The sequence below is a fragment of the Dioscorea cayenensis genome, chromosome 19 (assembly GCF_009730915.1).
Source record: "Dioscorea cayenensis subsp. rotundata cultivar TDr96_F1 chromosome 19, TDr96_F1_v2_PseudoChromosome.rev07_lg8_w22 25.fasta, whole genome shotgun sequence".
NCBI classification, from domain to species: Eukaryota; Viridiplantae; Streptophyta; class Magnoliopsida; order Dioscoreales; family Dioscoreaceae; genus Dioscorea; species Dioscorea cayenensis.
The window spans coordinates 25,867,837-25,891,736 of NC_052489.1; the positions used below are offsets into that span (position 1 = coordinate 25,867,837).

A 23,900-nucleotide genomic window follows, 5' to 3' on the forward strand; every position below is an offset into this window, starting at 1 on the left:
GAATTGATTGTGTTTCTGGTGGTCTGTGAGAGATTTCCTCGTTGAGGGAGGGTGTGCCCTAGGACTACGTTCTTAACCATCGCCGGCGAACCGGAGGCCGGTGGCGGAGAGGGAGCCATTAGCGGCTCTAGCTTTGTGAAGCGGCGGAGGCTGAGACGCAGAGGACTCTATCGAGCATCTGTTTTCTCTCTTAAGCTGCATAAAGTTCCGATCTTTGGAGAATAGGGGCCATGAAGGCTGGGAGAAAGAACCTGAAGAAGGCCGTGGAAGAAGACGGGCTCGCTCTCCAGGAAGGTCAGAGCATCATGCAAGTCGTATCTCTTCGAGGTTCCAATCTCATTGAGGTCTAACATCTGCTTCCTAGATTCATGCAGAGGAGTATTTTTGTTCCTTATCCGTGATAAAAATACAGAATTTCATATGCTTGTTCTTATGTGGAGTATTATGAATTTGTCACCTATTTTTGCTGATTGAATTGGTAGAAGTATTCGGAGAGGTTTCTTTTCCTTGGTTGAACTCCAAAAGCTTTTTTTGCCAACTGGGACTGTTCTCTTTTACTATGGTCTTGTTTTGATAAATTTGATTGATTGATTGATTGATTGTTAATGCGTATTCTTTTTATTGTTCATCTCTTAGGTCATGGATGCAAAAGGTGTAAAATCTTTGGCTCTATTCCCAGCCAAATTTCAGAAAAGCTTCTGGATTAAGAGAGGTTATTTCTTAACACGAAAGTTTCTTGTTTTGCTATCCAGTTTTAGAACATTCACATTTGTGGGTTGATGGTGTATGTTTATCTAGGAGAATTATACTCCCATGAATTTGTTGTAACAGAGACTTGATTTTTTATTGTGAAATGATGATGTTTCAATTTTTGTTTAGGGAGTTATGTTGTGGTAGATGACAGTGGGAGGGAGAAGGCTCTTGAATCTGGTAGCAAAATAGCATGTGTGGTTTCGCAAGTTCTTTTTCATGAGCAAGTTCGGGCCCTTGAAAAATCTTCCCAGTGGTGAGATTCCTGATGCTTTCTTCTTCTTCTTATCATTTCTTTTACTTGTCATTTTGTCATAACATAGTATCAAATAGTTCATGTCTCCTATGATGCTAATGACTCGAAAATTTCAACTAGTTTTTATGTTTCTGCATTTAGACCCAGAAATGTTTTCTTTAAAGAAGGACAAAATATATATATATATATATATATATTTGGACAAGCAGTTGGAGTAATCAATCACTAGAAGGCATTTATTCTTTAGGTAGTCAGTGCTCTCTTTTGTTGAGGAGATTTTACTAATTTGATTGACCTCGAGATATTGGTGATGTTTAAACATTGAGGGAATACTTTAATATGAAATTGTGGCTTTGGCCATGGAAAATCTAGTCCCAATTTGTTCTGGTATGGTTTCCTGTATGTTTAATAATGGGCTCATGCAGTTCTCATGTATTTGAATAACTTCTGTTCTTTGTCTATGTAATAATATGTTTGATGTGATCATCACAGGCCAACAATCTTTCAAACAAAAACTGCCAATGAATGTAAGGACCTTCCAGAACCGTCAAGATCAGAGATTGATCACGAATTAAGTTCTGACGATGAGGATGGCCTTCCTCCACTTGAGGCAAATTTGAACAGAAACAATCCTTTAGAGCTATACTCAGATTCTGATTCTTGCGTAGATTCAGATGGCTCCTAAGTAGCCGAAAATTTGATTGTCGATGGGTCTGACTGATCTTGGAGTAATCTTGGAGAGGGGAAGAGGTATACCAGGGAGTTCAATCTGAACCAGAATGAGAGTCATATCATTTGAACAGAAGCACAAAGCACTGGTTCATCTGTGATTGTTGTTTTACTTTTCAACTGTGACCTATTTAAGGGCCTTTTTTTGTTCTTGTCATTCTTTTACTCTATTTTGAATGGATATCTTGTTTTCGTAGGGGACTCCTTGAACCATGCTGAGGTTCACTTGTGTGTCCACTGAAAGGCAAAGTGACAGTTAGCTATGTTGTTCTTATTAGCAAATCATGCAAGGTTCTGGATTTTGTTGGAATAAGTGGTTTGGTTTTTCTCAATGCTTGTGTAAAATTGAGAGTCTATTTATCAAAATTAACACAATCCATTTCTGTTTGGGTTACCGAGTCTCCTTTACAACTGCCAATGAAATGTGATCTTTAGATATCTCATAAGTGCAACAGAAGTATCATAATTTATTTGCACAACAAATTACAGAAATAATAATAATAAAAATAATAAACAATAGTTTCTTAATAACTACATGAACAGCTGGTTTTCAAGCAATCGTGTGAAAGGAAAACAACATGAACAAAAGCCATCTTTATCATCTATACATCATAAAGTGTAAGAACTATAAACAAACCAATCAATGCCAATTACCATCTGTCTGCAATTGATTTTTTTGAGGAGCAGGAGCAGTTCTTCTACTGGCATTAATTTTGATCTTCAAATTCTCCAATCCATGATTCAATTCCCTCACTCCCCTCTTCATTATTCCTTGCAGTGGAGCACCAGCCTTTCTAGTTTTAAACTTCTTTGGAGACTGATCTTCCTCATATTTTTGCATGAAACTTGGAGAAGCTTCATCTGCAGAATGCCTGTTCAGAATTGATGCTCCCTTCCCTCTATGTCTCTCCTGCAGATTTCCATAGACATCTTGCATCGGTTGTTCGAACAATCGCGTTTTCAGTAACTCCCTCGCTGAATGGTACCCCATGAGCCTATGAAGAGGCGAAGCAGCCCTTTGCTTATCACTACCAGTGCTCCTCCGATCAGTATTCTGCACAATCTCAATCTCAGTCGAACAGCTATTATCCAAAGAGAGATCATACTCTTCGGTATAAGAAATCGGGTCTCCCTGAAGAACATCATCATTATTGTCAATTTCACTTGGTGGATGGATTGCCTCAGCAGAAGTCAGAGGATCAGTATAAGCTCTCCTGTTAAACAGAAACACAATAACTTCAGAGCAGTCACCACACCGCAGCTTCTGCTTGCTTCCTGAAACAAGAATATCTGCTGGCAGCTGAAGCAATCTTGAACAATTTGTACAAACAACAAATGGTGCACCTCCCAACATCGGAAGGCAATGGCGCTTGGCCCGTGGCTTCTTGTCCTTGCCATGAGTCTTCTCCGACTCATAGCCATCACCTCTCTGTGAATTGTGATAGCATGGAACCTCTGAAGATTGGCTACTCATACTGTGAGAACTAGAGTAACATGGTCCACTATGGCAGCAGGACTGAGGGGGTAAACAATGGAGGCAGGAACTGCAGGGCTGACCGGAGAACGGTATTCTTGAGAACTGGCACTGTTGTGGCATGCAACACACTTGATGTCCAGAATAATGGGGGTGCATCATCGGCTGACTATGTGCATTGCTGCTGAGATGAGCACTGTGTTTCATTTTCTGATCATACAATCCACCCAGTTGATATCTTAGCTTACTAACTTTCCATAGTAACTCCTCTCGTTCATTTTTGACACTCTTCAACTTGGTGCCAGAAATGCCATTCTGATATTGGAGTGAATCAGGATAGAAGTTTGAACCTCTTGAAGTCGATCGAGAAGGCCCACCATTTTCTGATTCAAGCCAATTCCGGACGGAATAAAATTCATCTGAGTCAAATGAACTTCTCCACCCTTGTCCATGAGTTCTGATTTCTGAAGATAATTCATCTGCATTTGAATCAGAGGTACCATCAATAGCTGAGTCAGGACCGTCTTTTAATGGGTTTGATGCAAGGCTTTTGCCTTCAAGATGCCGTTCAGAACTGCTAGACATGTGCCGTTTGTGATGGACATCCGAAGTGCTAGTCATGCCATTTGTTCCTGTGGCATCATCTCCTTTGTGATGTTCATCCAAAGTACTAGTCATGACACTCGCTCCTATCAAACTGTCCCCTTCACAATGTTTATGGAAAGTGCTACTCATATAATTTGCTCCTATGGCATTGCCGTCATTGTGACGTTCATCAAAAGTACTAATCATGTCATTTGCTCCTATGAAACTGTCATTGTTATCGCAATGTCCACGGGAAGGGCTACTCATATCATTTGTACTTATGACATTGTTGCCTTTGTGATGTTCATCCAAAATTCTGTTCATGCCATTTGCTGCTATGAAATTGTCCCCTTCACAACGTTCATAAAAAATGCTACTCATATTATTTGCTCCTACGACAGTGTCCCCTTTGCGATGTTCATCAAAAGTGCTACTCATGCCATTCAATTCTCTGGCATTGTCAACTTTGCAATGTTCATTGAAGGTGCTAACAATGGCATTTGAGTCTATGACACAACCCCCTTGAAGATGTTCTTCAGAACCACTAGCCGTGTCATTTGATTCAATAGCATTCTCTTGTTCCTCCTCTTTAGCATTAGCAGAATGCAGAATTCTTCGTCTTCTGTAAGCTCTTCGGGAAATTACTTCAAGGTTCTCTTCAGCATCATTAGTCATACCATTTGTTCCCAAGGCATCAGCTCCTTCCCTTCCTTCAATATCAGATGAATAAAGAAATCTTCGGTCTCTGTAAGTAGTAACATTTGTTACCACGGCGTCTGCCTTTTCTTCCTCATCAGCTGAATCAAGAACAATCTGGTGCCCAATAGTTCTTCGAGATAAGCTCGAATGTCTATTCCAAACACGATCACTGTATCCATCATCTGAGGAAGAGACACTACCATCATAAGTTTGATAGCTTCTAGCAGATGGGGATCTTGAGCCACCAGTAAGCTCATCATGAACTGCTGTTTTGCCAACCTTATTCTGCTCTGATGAAACACTTGGGCTATCAGAGCCTTGCTTTCCAGGTTTCAGAGACTTCTCCAATTCTTCATTCAAAGAAGAATCAGGACCAGTATTATTTCTCATGCTATGATTTTGTCCAACATACTCTGAATCATCCTTCTGAACATTTTGTCCAGCGTTTGTGGAAGTGGACTTGAGATTTGAAACTATTATCTCTTCTTCTACTTGGCCTTCTTCAACCTCTGATGACTCTGCATTCGAAGAGCAAGGTACTGATTGTTTCACAGAACTTATGGACACATCATTTGAAGATTCAATTCTCGGTCTGGTATGAGCCTGATTTGCATCAACTGATCCAGAGATGACATTACCCCCATTAACATTGTACAACTTTGCTGCGCACCAGAAGACATTAATTGTGTAAATTTCATATCTAACAAGACCATCAAAACATGAAGGAAAACTAAAACTATGATATGTTGTTTACATTGAAGAACTTTCCCGCATCCACCACACTTGTATACTGGAATATGATCAAATTCCATGAGAAGCTTGAGACATTTTGGGCATTTGACGTAGCGAAATTTAGTGGCATAACTGCCCATGGCTGCCCGATGTAACTAGAATATGATGATGCCAAGGTCTGTAACTAAAACAAAAGACACTATTGAACAATTAGAAAGCACTTATTGCTTGCAAACCTATATACATCTTTGGTAAAGAAAAATTAAAAGATAAAAAACCATGCCAGCCATTAGATAAGCCATTTAGAAATAAACTTCTCATTGAACATGGAATAGTTAATGGAAATTCAGTGGGATCTTTGTAAATTGGTTGAAAATATTACAAAAAGCATCCAAATTGAATCCAAATGCATTCAACCGATAAGCTCCCTCTGTTCTCTAATCACAGAAATTGTTAGAAACTTGTACAAATGAATTCTCAGTTCAAAGATCCAAGCTTTTCATGCAAGGAAAGAAGAAGATAGACCAAAGAAATTGAACAATTACTAAATTAGAAACTACAATCAGACACCCATCAAATCAGATCAACAAAATTAGCAAACTACAACCAAAAAGACCCCCCAAATGAACCGAATGGCATCTAAAACCCCAACGTTTCCAACAAATTCATCAATTCCATCAAAAACATCAAATCAGATCCAACACCACATCCAGCAACACCAGAAACAGTAATCAAAGGCCAAAAACAACACCAAAAAAAGTCATAAGAAAACAAACCTCAGAGAATGAAGCCTTCTATTCCATTACAAAACAGAGGCATAAACATTCAAAAAGGAAAACCCAAAAAGAACAATGTCAGCTCAAAATGATGAGTTGAAAGGGAAAGAAGAAATTTTAGGAAAAATAAAACAAGCACATAAATGGAATTAGCTGCAAATTTTGTTCACTCATTACCTGCCAAGAACTCTGACCAACTCCTCCTCCTCCTCCTCCTCCAGTCAATGCCGCGGATTTCAAGCTGCTTTGTTCCAAACTTCCAATGAACACTTCGATCCTTTCCTCTCCTTCTGTCTCTGTTCTTATTTATTGTTCTTATTTTTCCGTATGCCTCTTTAGTCAACGCTGTTGACTTTGAACCCAACCACACAACAATATGAGTTAATTATTTTTAGTGATAATAATTAGCATGAATGATACGCGAAAAGAATCGTTGACATTCTCATTTATCATCCTCTATTTTCTTAATTTCGTTGTATGCAATGCTCTGAATCTCTAATTCTATCACTTTTTAGAAAATTCTGAACTCAGAATGCAATTTTATATTTTTTGTACTTGAAAATAGTTATCAAGTTGAAATGTTTGAAGATAAGTGTCACACTGTCTTTTTATTGTTAATAATATGGCAATATCTACTAGATTAGTCCATATATAACAATAATATGATTGGTATGTTCTTTCCCTATTGATGTCATATATATATATATATACATTAAAGAGCAATTTTAATTTATAATTCCAACTGCCAACTCTCCCGGGCGTTTACTTTAAAAAGAGCAATTTTTCAGAGCCAGATTAATTACAATTAATTTTAAATCATAGTATGAAATGGAGTAACAAAATTGGTTTATTGGTGAGCATTTAAGTTCCCTCAGCAGCACGGATGGAGATCTTTACAAGCATCACGTGTCAATGGGGCCCACGAACACAACTGCTATGTCTGGATTCCACAAGTCCCAGTTGTTGAAAGGTTGCACGCCCACGTGTCAGAGATTCACCCGCGTAACGCGTGGCCACAGCCCGCTACTAAACGGCGTGAAATGTTAGGATGAAGACCAAACTGCAACCAATGACATCATGCCATGTCATCACTTTGAAAGTAATGATGTCATGTCAAAAGTTTGACTTTGACCTTTGGTGAGTGAGAGGTTGGAACGGTGGAACTTCATTGACCAAAAGGGACACGCGTACTTTAGGATTCGTGCGATTAACACCCGTGATAGATGTGGATGAATATTATGGTAAGTTATGTTATTGCCAATTGGTGTGTACGTATAAATGTAGTTTATGTTTAATCCAATTCTTCAAAGTTCTATTTTAACTGTAATAATAATTAAATTATGATTAGATCAACACATTGCCTGCCTTCTGATTAAAGATGTAGAATAGCTAGAATGCATACTATATACATATGCAAGGCCAAATGGCAAAATTCACATATATATATATATATATATATATATATATATATTGGAATAATAAAGAATTCACCAACTAGCGTGAAATGTATAGAAATAATATTATAATGCATGGTTTGCTTCATTCTAAAAGCTGCATGCATGGAGGCAAAAACTATAAGATGAAGTACTACTATGCTGTAGGCTATACCCATCTGATCAGAAAAAGAACACGCAAGTCAGTCTAAATCAACATTGGGAAATTCACCATGACTTGGTTCAAAATCTTCAAAAAACTATGCAAATTCCCCATTAATTTAAAAAGAATTATGCGACAAAACATCATTCTCATGTTAAACAAAGTGAACATGCTTGTGAATATCCTCCCTGAAGACTCGTTCTACTGTCATGTTCTTTCAGTTAACAAGTTAGTGGCTAAAATTAAGGATATGTAAAACTTCCATGAAGAATTCTCACTTGTAACCGTCAATATTAGACTTATATAAAGAAATATAGGCCAGTATGGCTGTATGTGTGGAAAACATTAATTCTTTCATGGTATCAGAGCCTTTATCTCTTAATTCTTCATCATGGCATCCTCCACGAACACAGTAGTTTCCGCATCCACACAAAATTCCACTGTTGGCCTTCTTCCAACACCATCTTTTAGTCATGCCATCAGTGTTAAGTTAAACCGAGAGAATTATCTTATGTGGAAGGCACAGATGATGCCTTATCTCAAAGGGCAATCCCTACTTCAGTTTGTTGATGGTTCGTATCCGTGTCCAAAGGATACTATTATTTCCTTGAGTGAAGAAGGGGCATCACAAGAGCCTAATCCAGAGTATCATGCATGGTGCCAGCGTGATCAACAGGTGCTGAGTGCCATTCTATCCTCTCTGTCTGAAGAAGTTCTGGCACATGTACTTTTTCTTTCGACTTCAGCCGAAGTATGGAACGCACTGGACAAGATGTTTTCTTCAAGATCAAGAGCAAGAATCATGCAGATTCGTCTCCAACTAACTAATCTGCAGAAGAAAGAAACAACAGTGTCTGATTATTTTCGCCGGGTTAAGAATCTGGTGGACACTCTCTCAGCTATCGGACAACCTCTCCAGGATGAAGAGGTAATTTCATATATGTTGGCAGGTCTAGGATCTGAATTTGATCCTCTGGTTACTTCGATCTCTACTAGAAGTGAGCCAATTACTTTAAATGACCTGTATGCTCATCTGCTAAGCTTTGAAATGAGACTTGAGCATCATAGCTCAGTTCTTCAGATGAATTCCTCTGCAAATATTGTCTCTAGAAATCAAGGTGGAAATTCAAGGGGGAGAGGCCGTGGTAGAGGTGGCAGAGGACCACCTCAAAGAGGCAACAACAATTTCTACAACTCCTCTAGCAACCTTGGAAGAAGAGGCAATTATCAAGGGTCAAGACCCAAATGCCAAGTTTGTGGCAAAGATGGACACTCAGCTCTCAAGTGTTATCATCGTTTTGACCATTCTTATCAAGCTGAGGACACAAATTTTGCTGGTGTAGCAACTACAACATCATACCAAGTTGATCCAAACTGGTACATGGACTCGGGAGCAACAGATCATATCACAAGTGATCTTGATCGACTCACAATCAAGGACAAATATGGAGGAGGAGACCAGGTTCAAGTCGGCAATGGTTCAGGTTTGCATATTTCTCATGTTGGTCATTCTAGTATTCACACTCCTCAAACTACTCTTTTGTTAAACAATGTGCTTCATGTTCCTAAGATTTCCAAACATCTTGTGTCTGTCCATAAATTCACTAAAGATAACAATGTTTTCTTGGAATTTCACCCTTACCATTTTGTTGTGAAGGAACAAGCAACGAGGAGAAAACTTTATCAAGGCAAATGTGAAGGAGGGTTGTATCCACTCAAGTTTAGTTACAATGCCCAAAAGACTGCCTTCTTAGGAAATAGAAACTCTCAAGACTTTTGGCACCAAAGACTTGGTCATCCCTCAAAATCAGTTGTTCAGCTTGTTCTTCAGCAAAACAATCTTCCTTTTCTTAAGAATGATGTTGAAAATGTTTGTAATGCTTGTCAATTAGCTAAAAGTCATCAACTTCCCTACTCCAAGTCTACACATATTTCTGAAGCTCCTCTCCAACTCATCTTTTCAGATGTTTGGGGACCAGCTTTTCAATCCTCTAGTGGTGCAAAGTACTATGTAAGCTTCATTGATGATTATAGCAAATTCACTCGGATCTATCTCTTAAACAACAAATCGATGTTTATACCACATTTTTTTCAATTCAAAAAAATCATGTTGAAAGACTTCTAGGCAAGGAAATTAAAAAGTGTTCAAAGCCCGATCGGGGGCGAATATCGAAACTTCATAAGTTCTTTAATCAAATTGGCATTCAACATAAAATCTCTTGTCCTCACACACATCAACAAAATGGTTCAGCAGAAAGAAAACATAGACACATTGTAGAAGTTGGATTAGCACTTTTAGCTCAAGCTTCTCTACCAATTAAATTCTGGGGTGAAGCCTTCCTGACATCTTGCTATCTTATAAATAGAATACCCAGTCGTGTGATCAATAACAAAACTCCTCTAGAACAACTTCTTAGTAAGAAACCTAATTACTCTCTACTTAAAGTTTTTGGTTGTGCTTGTTGGCCAAATCTGAGACCCTACAATGCCCACAAACTTTCATTTAGATCCAAACAATGTGTCTTTATTGGTTACAGTTCTCATCATAAAGGATACAAATGCCTTCACATTGAAAGTGGTAGAGTTTATATTTCCAGAGATGTAATCTTTGATGAAAATGTGTTTCCCTTCACTTCAAAACAACCCACTACTAAACAACAATCTGATTCCTCAACTCTTTTACCCTCTTTTATTAATACTAGCACTATTTCAGAAACTCAACTGCACCCAAACATTGTTCCTTATAATCTCTCTAACTCATCTATTAGCAGTGACCAACTAGAGAATTATGAACAAAACCTTGTCCAGTCTGACTTTTCTCCCTGCAGATACTTTCGAATTTTCAACTCCCCGGTATAGCTTCCGAGACATATTTGGAGCAACAAACAAAAATTTCGAGTCGAACAAGCACCAAGACACTCAATGAAAACCGGACTAAAAAGATAACATTAGAAAACCCAAGATTTTTCGGTGATGGCACTGCTTTATTCCGAGCACGCTCATGGCATCTTCCCGAACCTTCCACTCATCATCGAAGCTCTTCAAGTACCTTCTTTCGGAGACAAGCCATGGACATTGAGTTTGAAGCTCTTACGACGAATCAAACATGGGATCTGGTTCCCCAGAAGAAGGGTCTTAATCTTATTGATTGCAGATGGATTTTCAAACTCAAAAAGAAAGCAGATGGTTCTATTGATAGATATAAAGCTAGACTAGTGGCAAAAGGGTTCAAACAAAGGCATGGAGTGGATTATGATGACACATTTAGTCCTGTTGTCAAGTTTTCAACAGTCGGACTAATTACGTCTCTAGCGATGATCAAGGAACCGGATAATGAAAGCAGTTGATATCCAAAATGCCTTTTTACATGGGTTTCTGGAAGAAGAAGTATATATGAGGCAGCCTCCAGGGTTTGAAAGTAAAACACAGCCTCATCATGTGTGTAAACTGAAGAAAGCTCTCTACGGACTCAAACAAGCACCCAGAGCTTGGTTTTCACGGTTGAGTACTAAACTGCAAGAATTAGGCTTCTCTCCCTCAAAAACAGACACTTCTCTCTTCATATACAATCAGAATGAAATCATTGTGTATATACTGGTGTATGTAGATGACATCATTATAGTCAGCTCATCAGATGATATGATCAAAACCTTGATTGACAAGTTAAAATTATCATTTCCTGTCAAGGATCTTGGTGAACTGAGCTATTTTCTGGGCATCAGTGTCAACAAAACACAAAGGGGAATAGTTTTAAATCAAAGAAAGTATATTTCTGAACTTCTTCATAAGGCACATATGTCTAATTGCAAGCCCTGTCATACACCCATGTCGGTTTCTGAGAAGATATCTAGAACCACTGGTACTCCTTTACCAGATGCAGAGATTACTAAGTACAGAAGCATTGTTGGTGCCCTTCAGTACTTAACCTTAACTAGACCAGACATCTCTTTTTCTGTGAACAAAGTATGTCAGTACATGCACTGTCCTACAGAGACTCACTGGTGTGCAGTAAAAAGGATTTTAAGATATTTGCAACACACTCTCAACTATGGGATAGCAATCAACAAATCTTCCTCAACTTTGATCAGTGCTTTTACTGATTCTGATTGGGCCGGATGTGCAGATGACAGAAGATCTACAGGAGGCTATGCAGTTTTCTTCGGAGAAAATCTTGTATCTTGGAGCTCTAAGAAACAACCTACAGTATCAAGGTCAAGCACTGAAGCTGAATATAAGGCTCTGGCAAATGCAGCTGCTGAAATAATCTGGTTCCAGTCATTGTTAAAGGAATTGAATATATTTCAGTCAAGATCCCCTGTCCTTTGGTGTGATAATATTGGAGCAACATATCTTTCTGCCAACCCCGTTTTTCATGCCAGAACAAAACACATTGAAGTAGATTTTCATTTTGTAAGAGAAAGAGTTGCTCGAAAACTTCTGGATGTTCGATTCATATCTTCTCAAGATCAACTGGCGGACATTCTGACCAAGCCTCTTTCAGTCCAAGTCTTTCATTCACTTTGCAACAATCTCAATATAGTATCTACACCATTGAGATTGAAGGGGACTGTTAAACAAAGTGAACATGCTTGTGAATATCCTCCCTGAAGACTCGTTCTACTGTCATGTTCTTTCAGTTAACAAGTTAGTGGCTAAAATTAAGGATATGTAAAACTTCCATGAAGAATTCTCACTTGTAACCGTCAATATTAGACTTATATAAAGAAATATAGGCCAGTATGGCTGTATGTGTGGAAAACATTAATTCTTTCATCTCAATGCATTGGAATATTCACTGTTTGAACAATCTTAATTTGCTCATCTTTTTCTTTCTGAATTCTAAGCTTAAACAACTTACCACCTTTGTGAGAACCGCCATTTGTCAAACTCCCTGAATCTCAAGAAGGCTAGATTGTATTGTATAAAAAGAGGAAGACCCCAGAGGAAGCCTAGAAAGAAGGATGAGTAATAAAATAGGTAGAAGAAATCAGTAAGAATACTAGTTTTTCAGAGAAGAAATAATGGATAAGAAGAAGCAGCACTTTGTTATGGTGCATGGGGTGGGGCATGGTGCATGGTGTTGGTTCAAACTGCAGCATCTCCTGGATAGCTCCGGCCACAAAGTATCTTGCTTAGACCTCGCTGGGGCCGGAATCAGCACCAAGGATCCAAACTCCATTCTTTCCTTTGATGAATACCATCAACCTCTCTATGATTTCATGTCTGCTTTGCCACTTGATGAAAAGGTAAATTATCTAGATAGATAAGGAACTTTCTATATGAAGAGAACTGTATATAATCAGTTTAGTAACTACGTAAGTAATTCGCGCGTATTCAACTCTTAATTTGATATATAAGATAATAATCTCATATGTAATGTGTGTACATATATATATGCGGTGATTTCTAACTCTAAAAGAGTGAATATTAATTACTTATAATTTTTATTTAAAGGCTAACTTTGAATGAACATAATTAATTAGATATATGTAAATAACTGTTTCAGGTGGTTTTAGTGGCGCATAGTGCAGGAGGGCTTAATGTTACAAAGGCCATGCATGAATTCAGCAACAAGATCTCACTTGCCATCTTCATTGCTGCAACAATGCTCCCATCAGGCTTTGTATCTGATCAAGACCTCATTGATGTATATCTCTGTCTTCACTAAACAAATGCATCTAACGTGGTATCAGAGCTGATACTGATTGCCGACTATTTTTTAACTGCAGGGAATACCAAACTTATCTGAATTCGGAGATGTATATAAACTAGAATTCAGTTTAGGACCTGAGAATCCCCCAACAAGCATCGGTCTGAAGAAGGAATTCCAGAGAAGAATCTTATATCAAATGAGCCCGAAAGAGGTAATATTTTTATATACATATATATAGCATCCTAATTATTTACAAAGTTTATAATAATCAGTAGTTATTAATAAATTAATTAAGACTGCAAGATTTGGCTTAATTATAATTAGGATTCATCACTGGCATCTATGCTGTTGAGGCCATGGCCATATGCAATATCAAAAGCAAGATTCGGAAGAGACAAAGAAATTGATGTGAAGAATGTGAGAAGAGTGTATATAAAGACAATGTATGATAATATGATGAAGCCTGAACAACAGGATGCAATGATCAGAAGATGGCCTCCAAATGAAGTGATGATCATCAACACTGATCACAGCCCTTTCTTCTCTGCTTCTCATGAGCTCTTCAATCTGATAATCAAAGCTTCAAGCTCTTGTTAATTAAGTTGTTTCGGATGATATTGATTTGAGTTCTTATCAACATTGTTAATTTGATGATATACATTTGCTCAAATAATTGAAATGCACAAGATGTTATTTCTGCAAAATCTTTTCTTTTTTGCTGGAATGAATCAGTAGCAGTGAATGTGGATTTGTGACTCCTATTCCTTTGCATTTATTTATTTATTTAATTTTCACAAAACTCCTTTGTAATTTTGCAATTTTTGTAAAGTACTAAGATATAACATATATATATTTAAACTTTCAACGGAAATATATATATATATATATATACATATATTTCTGAAACAAAAATTTCTTTTATACACACCATTGCAAAGCCTTTGCACACACAAACCAAAAAAAAATAGTTTAATGCTTACATTTATGTTGCATATTATTACCTTTGATATCTGATTTTTTCCTTAATTATTTATACTCTATTCTAAATTTAAATTTACATATACATACTTTAAAAAAAAATAGATAAACCACTTAAAAAAAAAAAAAGCTATTGTTGATAGTTGCACACATTCACATACATACACACACAAAATTATGCACATTATAGTTTGGGTTTTGCATAAGGTTTGAAAGAATCTATAGGTTTTGCAGTGATATTTATATATACAATTTGTCAAATAAATATATAATCAATTATAGATATCTTATATAAAATATACTATCAAATAATTAAAATTTTTATAAAATGTTATGATTTAAAGTTGAATGGACTAAAATTTATATTATAACATTAGAATAATTAAAAAAAAATATATTAATAATATATATAAATATATAATAAAGAAACACCAATAAATTGGCCTATTAGCTCAGTTGGTTAGAGCGTCGTGCTAATAACGCGAAGGTCGCAGGTTCGAGACCTGCATGGGCCAAAGTTTTTTATTATTTTTTCCAAATTTTATATTCTAAAACCAAGAAATTATTATTTATAGTTTCAAGTACCAAAATGCAAAAACAGCCGGATAACAAACCCAGATTCGCGGCGTGGCTCCATGGCAACCTCTGCTGACTTACATACACATCTTTCTCCTTTGAACTCACTCAGAACAAACTAAACCAACAAGCCTCACTCAACATTCCCAAGCTCATCCATGGCTTCTTCTCTCCTCCCTCCAACCCCTGCACCCACTACACCCAACAACAAGCACTCCACACTCCCATGGATCACCTCTTCTTCAAAACCAACTTCACTCATCCACTTCAACCCACCTTCATACAAATCCAAAAGAAACAGACCAACTTCATGCTGCAATGCCATCCTTGGCACTGAATTCCCTGAAGATTTCCTCACCAACACTCTCCATTTGGATGAATCCAGTCCTCTGTTTCCAGTTTTGCAGTATGGTTTCTCTCAGTTTGAAGAAACATCTTCAACCAATTGGGGGGTCCTTCTTCTTCTTGGACTGAGTTGGGTGTACTTGACTGCAAGGCCAGGAGTTCTGATTGGTGCCATTGATACCTATGTTTTTGCTCCATTGCAGCAGGGCCTTGATAGCTTGTTAGGGAGGAGGAATTTGAAGATGAGTGATTTTGTTGTTGGGGAGAGATTGGGTGAGGGATCATTTGGAGTTGTTTATGCAGGAGCCATTGTTCCCAAGAATGTCATTGTGGAGGATAGGATTAAGAAGAGTGCTAGAAGATTGCAAATGGATGGCAGGTTCAAAGAGAAAGTTATTCTCAAAAAGGCAACTTTGTTTTGCTTGATCAATTCAATGCCATTTTTTTCTTTTATAAATACCTGTATGTCAAAATTTTAATTTAGATTCTTTGATTTCATCAGGTGAAGGTTGGAATAATTGGAGCTGAGGAATGTGGAGATTATGAGGAGTGGTTTAATTACAGAGTATCGCGAGCAGCTCCGGATTCATGTGCTGAGTTTCTTGGGAGTTTTATTGCTGATGAGAATAGTATGCAGTTTACTAAAGGTGGTAAATGGCTTGTGTGGAAGTTTGAGGTAAATTTAACAGAGTTTTATTAGATAAATTTTTGTTGTAGTTTCACATGTAACTATCTATAATTGAAATGAATAGGTGAATATCTATGAATATATTTGATTTGCAATGAAACAGAAAAAGAAAATATATGCTTACTGTCATATCGAATTATATCTTCACAAACTTTGGTAGTACATTAAGTACCGCAGGAACAATATAATTAATCATCATCTCTTTTATTAATTATTGCAAACCTATGTAAAATTATAGAATTAAGCCATTGGTATCATACCTTGTGTTCATCAATGGTGACTCATGTTACTGACTGGTTCCAATTTGATAATATAGGGAGATAGAGACCTGGCTGATTACATGAATGATCGCAGCTTCCCATTGAACTTGGAAAAGATCATGTTCGGACAAACACTTCAAGGATTAGATTCAGTTAAAAGGAATGCGCTTATCATTAAACAAATCATGAGACAAATAGTAACTTCACTTAAGAAGATCCATGACACTGGAATAGTCCATCGAGACATTAAGCCGGCCAATTTAGTTGTGACAAGGAAGGGACAAATCAAACTCATAGATTTTGGAGCTGCCACAGATCTTCGTATCGGCAAAAATTATGTCCCTAATCGTGGTTTGCTCGATCCCGACTATTGCCCCCCTGAGCTTTATGTTCTTCCTGAGGAAACACCCACTCCTCCACCTGAACCTATTGCTGCAATTCTTTCTCCAATCCTTTGGCAGGTTTGAGACTCCATGCCATTTGTCTTTTAATTTAATAATTTTTGAAAAGCTAATAGGCACATTTGATGCTGACATTTAGTCTTCCTTGTTGGTTTTCTGTGTCTGATGCTGCAGTTAAACAGTCCTGATCTATTTGATATGTATTCAGCTGGAATTGTGCTCATGCAAATGGCAGTTCCAAACTTGAGGTCTGCTGCAGGTCTGAAGAATTTCAACACACAATTAAAGGGTGTTGGTTATGATCTGAAAAAATGGCGGGAATTTACGCGTACGAAACCAGATTTAAGCCTGTTAGATCTTGACTATGGTAGAGGATGGGATTTAGCAACAAAGCTAATAGCAAAAAGAGGAATTCTCGGAAAGGGCCGGTTATCGGCATCTGCCGCTCTTCGGCATCCGTATTTCTTGCTTGGTGGTGATCAAGCAGCAGCCATTCTCTCAAAGTTGAGCTTGTCTAAATACTAGTCCCTCAGGTACTCCACCTTTATTTATTTATTTTTTTATCCCAAATTCTATTTATTCATATATTCTTGATCAGTGGAAAGATGACTGACTGATATATGTTCATCTGAAATGCAGCAGAAGATCAGGGAGGTCAAAGTTTCATCGGAAGAACAAAGAAATAATTAAGTTCTGTATAGAGTAATTCACTGAATATGTGATTTATGATGACATTTTTATCTGGACATCCTTGACACATAAATATATATTTCATACGACTAATAACAAACTTCAGAGTTTGAAGTATATATACATCTCCAACAAGTGCAGATGCTCAGTTCCACCAAATAATTTTGGCAGATTGAATCTATAAACTAATTTTATACTATATACTTCCCAAACAGAAGGGAAGAATTAATAAATACATTTATAGAGTGGCCTTTAGCAAGCTAATAAATACTTAAAGGCCAACAACATATATATAGTATATATTTCACTGTAAAACTATATCTATTTATCTTGCACTTATTTCTGCGGCTCTTCATGATTGGTGGTAAACTTGTTCAACAGGTTTTTATTTTTGCCACTCCAAAACCATTTCCTGGAACTCTTGGTAACCAAGTTTTTTAGCCTCTTTGACTGGAGTGCAAGCATGTGTGATACTGATGGAGCTTTGGCAAGGTTCACAGCATAACCATCATCCATGTTCTCAGTACCTTCAGTAAATAGCTGCCAAAGGAGGGATCCTGCTCCACTCCCTCCTTTCTTTGTCGAACGCAACAGTGTCTGATGTACCATATTAATGAAAGTATCACGGAAGGAGAAACTGAACCCTTCATGCTTCCTAGACACACCAAATTCTCCAAACACAACAGGCATTCCAAGTACATTATCTGCGTCGTCGATGTGGCTCTGCATCCATGTCCGGCCGAAGTTTAGGCGTGCTTTGGAATCTGGCTGCTTAATCCTTTCGAACATGAAATAGTATTATACGTGTTATGAATCTATTGATGATGGAATGACTGAATTGAATGTGCAAGAATCTGAACTCACCAAGAATCAGGATACATGTGAACAGAAGCGAAATCGATTCCTGAAGCTTGATGGTTTCTGATGAAATCAGTGCCTCCTTCTCCTGCACATCGACTGGGATTCAGAAGCATCTTGTCTGGGTTTGAATAACCATAGAATCCCTCTTCTCCAATCTCAAGCAAATGAACTGGATCAATGGATTTCACATATGATGCCATTTCTTCTATCCATGCCTGCAAAATGTTCAGAAAGATATTCTGATTGATTTAATGTTCATTCATGCATTCTAGCAGTACTGATAATCAGATACCGAGAATTTAAAAATTGCAATGCAGTGGTGGCAAGTCAAATTATATTTCTTACATGTTATGTTTTATTATTATCAACTCTATCTAAGGATTTATAAGGTACTTCTTTTTTCAGGGAACTTTTGAAGGTAAACATCATCCATATATCATGAAGATTGTATATGATGACTAAAATGCACCACTGTTCCAAGACTATGAAGATTGTAGTCATCTTGCAGTGTGACAAATAAACCTCGGTTGATGTATCAGTAACATGCTAAAAAGCAAGCCAGATATTAATCTGATGATGATGAAAAGAAATAATATCACACACACACATATCAAAGATATGCTAACCTGCAATTTATCACCCGAAGGATCAGAAGGGCATCGAGGTTCATTAATCAATTCCCATGCAAAAATAGTCGGATCATCTTTATACATCACATTGGTGATTGTGTTGACTCTGTTAAGGATTGCCTGCAAAAGCAATTGCGAGAGAACACAATCAACACATTTACTTAATACATAAGAAACAATAAAACTAAAAGCAACGAAAGGATTACCTTAACATGAGCTTTATAGTAGCCCTTGATGGTTGGATCAGAGAAGAAGTCATCGTCACAAGTTATACTCAGGCCGGCATCTCTCCCCCAATTTACATACTGAGCCTTGCCTCCAAATGCATTCCAATTATTAACAAAAGACAGTATCAGCCTGATTCCGAACCTCTTCGCCTCACTCAGTACGAAATCTAGTCCCTAGATGAAACATAAATATTTTCTCATTCACCAAAAACAATAGCTCTGATACCATATGTTAAGATACAACTATATAAAGCAACAATCTAATATGAATCATACAGATACATACAGATATAAAAAAATAAAAATAAAAATAAAAAGGTGAATACCTCAAACACTTTTTCATTGTAAACTCCAGGAGTTATCTGAAGAGCCCTAGAACCAGCATCATAGAAAGCCCAAGTTCGACAAACATTTAGACCAACAGAAGAAGCTTGGTGAAGAACTTTAGTGACCTCCTTCTTACGCTCATAAGCCGAAAGAACCATCAACCAGTAAGTATTGAATCCATTAATAAAGAAAGGCTTGTCTTCAACTACAAACTGGCATCCTCTCTTCCCCACCATTCCCCACTCCTTTTCCTCCATTATTTCCATTGCATGTGTCCTACCAGAATTCATTTAAAAACTAGAATTATACATCAATTGGCATAAGCATATATAATTCCTGAACTATAAAAGCTTTTAACAAATTCATACAATCTTTAGAATCATATTTCATGCCAATTACAAAGAAAACATTGTATACTTCCTCTTAACAAAGTTTAGAAAAAGAAAATGACTGATTGATAACATGCTGCAGAAATTCCATTACCTCAAGGGGTGGACATGGGCCGGGCGACCCATGGGCTGGCCCGAACCCAGCCCAAAAAATACAGGGCTTGGGTTTAGAAAGTTGGCCCAAAAAACTGGGTTGGGCTCAAATGTTTTGGCCCGATTGAATTTCGGGCTGGGTTTGGGTCAGATGAATTTTGACCCGACCCGACCCGGCCCGACCCGAATAAATAAATAATATATATCATATATTATTTATAATATATATAATTATATACATATAATAGTAATAGGCTTGAAAAGAGTAAACATTTATAATACTTGTGTTGTATTTTTTTTTAAATGTTTGAAAAAAATTTAGGGGTTGTAGTAGTAGTTTTATTTAGTTATTTCAATTATTTCATAAAAAAATTAATTATTTTTTGGGTCGGGTCGGGCTGGACCTGGGCCTAATAACAATCAAATGGGTCGGGTTTGGATCAAAACAATTTGGCCCGAACATGGCCCGGCCCAACCCAAATATATGGGTTGTATATTTGAGTCTAACCCAGCCCAGACCCGACCCAGCCCGGCCCATGTCCACCCTTACCTCAAAGTGGAGCAAAATGAAGATCAGATTTAAGGTACATAGGATTCCAGGATGCACAAGGTCAAGATAACAACTTGACTTTTTAATTTTTTTAATTTTGGTGTGTGTAATTTAGTTATATACCACCACCTATGAATTGTTCACACACTTTGGAACCGTTTGTGATCAGGTCTTGGCTGTTGCTTCAACTCGAAGTATGTTATAACTTCGGTGGATCATGTAGTTGGCCACGTGGATAATTTTTTTTGTCAAATAATTTACATTTTTAAACAGTACCCAATTTTTGTCTGTAGTACAAGTTGGTATATTTTAAAAAGTAAAATTTATGAAATTTGAAAATTAGTTCCTTACAACTTTTTGTTTTTTACATTTCTCAATTCAAAATTCAAAATGGTTTGAATTTGCAACGCAATTTCTCTTTTATATGATTTTCATATTTTATTTAACAAAAAAAAAAAGTTTATCAAATTTGATCAGTTATTTATATTTATTTTTGCTTCATATATTAATTTTGTAGCCATATTATGTTTAATTGGCTATAATAATTTTTTAAAATTTATAATAAATAAATAAACCACAAATTCATCTTTTTATGTTTTATTTAATAAAATTATAATTTATTTATTTATATTAAAAATATATATAGAAGGACATCTTCTACAACAGCTTTATCAAAAGCAATTATTAATGTAATAAATAATGTTTTATGAAGTACTGCGCTACTCCTACGGGCCAAAACGCCTACTTTATAGCACTTGTATGATAAATGATAATATAATAAGAAAACAACAGAAGTAAATAGAAAAAAGCTTCGCTAATGACCAGATCGTTGTATAGTCCTAGTACTAATTATTATCATGTGAATAGTGCTTTCTTATAATGCAACTTGAAAGAACAAGAAAGGTTCAAGAAAGGGAATCAAAATGCATTCAAGAAATATACAATAATACCTGTTTCTCCCCTTGCTATTTGAAAAACAGCTGAGCATATTCATACAACAACACCTAAAAGCACAAAAAATAAAATAAAATAAAATAAAAACACATTTTGATTTGATAATATATATATATATATATATAAGTAAACTAATTTGAAAGAAAAAAGAAAGCTTACATGAAAGAGCTGATTGCCATTGTTGAGCAGAGAGGCAGCCACTTCTCCTCTTTCACTGCTTTTTAGAGGTGAATGCAGTGAATGGAGAAATAAATAAACACATGCATATGTATATATAGCAATATAACTTTGTCTCTATATGAAATTTCCCTGTAAGAAATGATTTTGAATTATAGGGGACGTCTCAAAAGACAGACGCTCCATTGGATGACAAAAGGAGAAACATTCCATTATTTGATTTGAATTGAGAGAGGGCGCCAGAAAATGGTAACAAGAAAGTAAGAGACGGTGAATTCTTTGGAGAATTGTCTTCGATGGAGGCATTCACATTTTCATAGAAGAGGAAAGATGAGCTAGCTGACAAAACGGTACAATAAGTTTAAGAAAGATGGCTAAGTTCATTTAAATTTTCAAAATTCAAATGTGTCCATAGATGATGAGCACGTGGTAGTTTTTATTTATTTATTTATTTATTTTTTTAACATTATACCTCTTGTTGGATCATCCAATTTATGGAATAAATAAATGATGGTTATGAACATGGTAATGGAGAAATTACATGAAAAGTTGTCAATGATTGTACTTTGTATTGCAAAGCAAATGAATTATTAAAGCAAAAAAAATAATATTTAAATACATTAAAACTGAAAGAAAATCTTTCAAGGATATATATTACATGGGTAAAAATTGAGCAAAAATGCAATTATTTTAATATGTTTATAACAATGAGAACATATACAGATTGGAAATTTCGCCTTGATAAATAACACTTGGAGAGTCTTAAAATCATCAGAAATTTACAACTGCGTTAAAACTTTATCTTGTGCACTTTCTGTGTACAAGTGTAACATCCCCAAATACCAGATGAAGGCCCTGAGGGACAACAACTCTGCAAGTGGTTATTGAAGCTCCCTTAAACAAGATGGCCTGGACCAAGTCTAAGAATAAGCATACAATAACATATATAACAGGCAAAACAATTTGGATGATGACAAAGGAAAATATCTTGACACAAAAATATTGCAATTGATATGTACGGAAATAAATTTTCCCATATAACTAAATAATTAAGGGCAACAAAAAAAAGTTATTACGATATTCATGCAAAGAGGCCTCAGAATCATAGCAGATCATTATCATGGAAAGCATTCATGCAATGTAGGCAATATTTTGATCGTCACAGGCCTCTAGTATTGCTAACAAATGCACATACTGATCCAGTTCAAAAAGAATCTCTTGATCTCAGAGAAAAACCAGTTGAGATGAGAACTAGGAAAACAAACGCAATAAACCATAATCTGTAAATATTAAAAGGGCAGGAGAAAACTCTGCATCCAAGCAAAAGGGCTTCAGAATATTTGCAGAATCATATCATGAGACGGCATCAAGCAATGTAGGCAATATTCTGATCATCCCAGGCCACTGTTATTGTTATTCAAATATTTATTGTGATCAAGTTCCTCATAAACAAAACAAAGCAAAACAGAACAACAAACAGAAAACAAAAACTTTGGCATCCAAGCAAAAGGCCTCAGAAGAGCAATGTCTTATCACGAAAACATATCAAGCAATGTAGGCAATAAGCTGATCATCACAGGCTTGAAATAGAACATAATAAATAAATATAAAAAACCCAGGAAAACAACAACCGACTAATAAGCGCTATGCAACAACATAACTGCTTGTTAAGAAGATTAGAGAAAAAAATGGTTTTCATGACAGGAGATAGCTACTGGTGTGGATTAAAGCATAATTCATAAGTAGCCACCTTACTCAGACACCAGATGAAAACAAAATCAAGCATGAAAAGATCACAAGGTCCCAGGACAAACAGCAACCTCAAAATAATCAGTAATCAGAATTAAATAGCACAAGAGAATGTCACCCAACTATAATTTTCTTCAAAGCCAGGGACAAATATTTTATATGGAATTCCATCAAGGCATATTTCTAATCATCATAACCCTCCCTGTCTTAAAAAAAATACAAAAGATGGTAGCAAAGGCAACAAATCAATTTGAGGATAGGGAACCGGGCCCTAATTTGCTTTTCATGAAAAACAAACCTAGTCATTAACAACAAAATCTACCTACACGCATACGAGAAATGAATGGGTTTATTCATTTGCAGACATGCATACTTCAAGATAAATGCACAACCAAATTATGACATAACCCAACAGAAAAAATCCACACGCATAGGACGATCATTCAAATTCAATGATAAGAAATTACTCAGGACAGTTCTGTCAATGAAAATCTGAGAAAGTGCAAGTGAAAGTGGTAATATATTCACTGGCATAACTCATAGAGTTGCCTCAAATTGTTTGCAAGCAAACCTTCCCTTAACTACAAACTCTGTTGCCCATCAGCGAATCTACAGGTTCACATTTCATCATCTGAAACCAAAGTTAAAAAAACTTCACCACACAAAACATGATCTAGGTCAGCATGTTATTATAGGAAGGCATAGATCACGCATGCATACATTTTGTCAATAAAAAAAATCTGTCAAGGGAAGCAT

The 23,900-nt window shown here is 36.5% G+C and overlaps 5 protein-coding genes and 4 non-coding genes across 16 annotated transcripts; 5 read left to right on the forward strand and 4 right to left on the reverse strand.

The window, feature by feature from the left end:
* Window positions 1-10: 10 nt before the first annotated feature.
* On the forward strand, window positions 11-2,067 carry LOC120283348 (probable RNA-binding protein EIF1AD). Its single transcript, XM_039290005.1, has 4 exons — window positions 11-344; window positions 637-712; window positions 880-1,006; window positions 1,499-2,067. The coding sequence occupies exons 1-4, from the start codon at window positions 231-233 to the stop codon at window positions 1,689-1,691; spliced, it is 510 nt and encodes a 169-aa protein (XP_039145939.1). The 5' UTR covers window positions 11-230; the 3' UTR covers window positions 1,692-2,067.
* Window positions 2,068-2,195: 128 nt separating this feature from the next.
* LOC120283345 lies at window positions 2,196-6,279 on the reverse strand. Of its 5 annotated transcripts, none has more exons than XM_039289999.1 (3): window positions 6,179-6,279; window positions 5,248-5,409; window positions 2,196-5,155 (listed from the first exon to the last, which is right to left on the reverse strand). In XM_039289999.1, exons 2-3 carry the CDS (start codon window positions 5,363-5,365, stop codon window positions 2,376-2,378), a joined length of 2,898 nt encoding a protein of 965 aa, XP_039145933.1. In that variant the 5' UTR covers window positions 5,366-5,409; window positions 6,179-6,279; the 3' UTR covers window positions 2,196-2,375. The 5 variants fall into 5 exon arrangements, with proteins under 5 accessions (XP_039145933.1, XP_039145932.1, XP_039145935.1 ...); XM_039289998.1 differs by having other exon boundaries at window positions 5,248-5,403; window positions 6,179-6,269; XM_039290001.1 differs by having other exon boundaries at window positions 5,248-5,424; window positions 6,179-6,263.
* Window positions 6,280-8,507: 2,228 nt separating this feature from the next.
* Window positions 8,508-8,646, forward strand: LOC120250976. Its single transcript, XR_005533302.1, has one exon. It is a non-coding gene; the product is annotated as a small nucleolar RNA Z247 (small nucleolar RNA).
* A 3,972-nt stretch (window positions 8,647-12,618) lies between these two features.
* On the forward strand, window positions 12,619-13,847 carry LOC120249285 (methylesterase 17-like). Its single transcript, XM_039257791.1, has 4 exons — window positions 12,619-12,843; window positions 13,104-13,244; window positions 13,327-13,461; window positions 13,575-13,847. Exons 1-4 carry the CDS (start codon window positions 12,619-12,621, stop codon window positions 13,845-13,847), a joined length of 774 nt encoding a protein of 257 aa, XP_039113725.1.
* An 822-nt stretch (window positions 13,848-14,669) lies between these two features.
* TRNAI-AAU lies at window positions 14,670-14,743 on the forward strand. Its single transcript has one exon. It is a non-coding gene; the product is annotated as a tRNA-Ile (tRNA).
* A 130-nt stretch (window positions 14,744-14,873) lies between these two features.
* Window positions 14,874-17,305, forward strand: LOC120249743 (serine/threonine-protein kinase STN8, chloroplastic). Of its 2 annotated transcripts, none has more exons than XM_039258368.1 (5): window positions 14,874-15,556; window positions 15,652-15,825; window positions 16,154-16,558; window positions 16,673-17,031; window positions 17,141-17,305. In XM_039258368.1, the coding sequence occupies exons 1-4, from the start codon at window positions 14,963-14,965 to the stop codon at window positions 17,021-17,023; spliced, it is 1,524 nt and encodes a 507-aa protein (XP_039114302.1). In that variant the 5' UTR covers window positions 14,874-14,962; the 3' UTR covers window positions 17,024-17,031; window positions 17,141-17,305. The 2 variants fall into 2 exon arrangements, with proteins under 2 accessions (XP_039114302.1, XP_039114301.1); XM_039258367.1 differs by having other exon boundaries at window positions 14,875-15,556; window positions 17,138-17,305.
* LOC120249744 (mannan endo-1,4-beta-mannosidase 8-like) lies at window positions 17,279-21,693 on the reverse strand. 3 transcript variants are annotated; one of them, XM_039258369.1, is made up of 7 exons: window positions 21,378-21,693; window positions 21,215-21,268; window positions 19,232-19,508; window positions 18,885-19,079; window positions 18,676-18,798; window positions 18,053-18,264; window positions 17,279-17,966 (listed from the first exon to the last, which is right to left on the reverse strand). In XM_039258369.1, exons 1-7 carry the CDS (start codon window positions 21,395-21,397, stop codon window positions 17,525-17,527), a joined length of 1,323 nt encoding a protein of 440 aa, XP_039114303.1. In that variant the 5' UTR covers window positions 21,398-21,693; the 3' UTR covers window positions 17,279-17,524. The 3 variants fall into 3 exon arrangements, with proteins under 3 accessions (XP_039114303.1, XP_039114304.1, XP_039114305.1); XM_039258370.1 differs by lacking the exons at window positions 21,215-21,268; window positions 21,378-21,693 and adding an exon at window positions 20,265-20,348; XM_039258371.1 differs by lacking the exons at window positions 21,215-21,268; window positions 21,378-21,693 and adding an exon at window positions 19,601-19,705.
* Window positions 21,694-22,484: 791 nt separating this feature from the next.
* LOC120250967 lies at window positions 22,485-22,566 on the reverse strand. Its single transcript, XR_005533294.1, has one exon. It is a non-coding gene; the product is annotated as a small nucleolar RNA SNORD34 (small nucleolar RNA).
* A 336-nt stretch (window positions 22,567-22,902) lies between these two features.
* On the reverse strand, window positions 22,903-22,978 carry LOC120250970. Its single transcript, XR_005533296.1, has one exon. It is a non-coding gene; the product is annotated as a small nucleolar RNA SNORD34 (small nucleolar RNA).
* Between the last annotated feature and the right edge of the window lie 922 nt (window positions 22,979-23,900).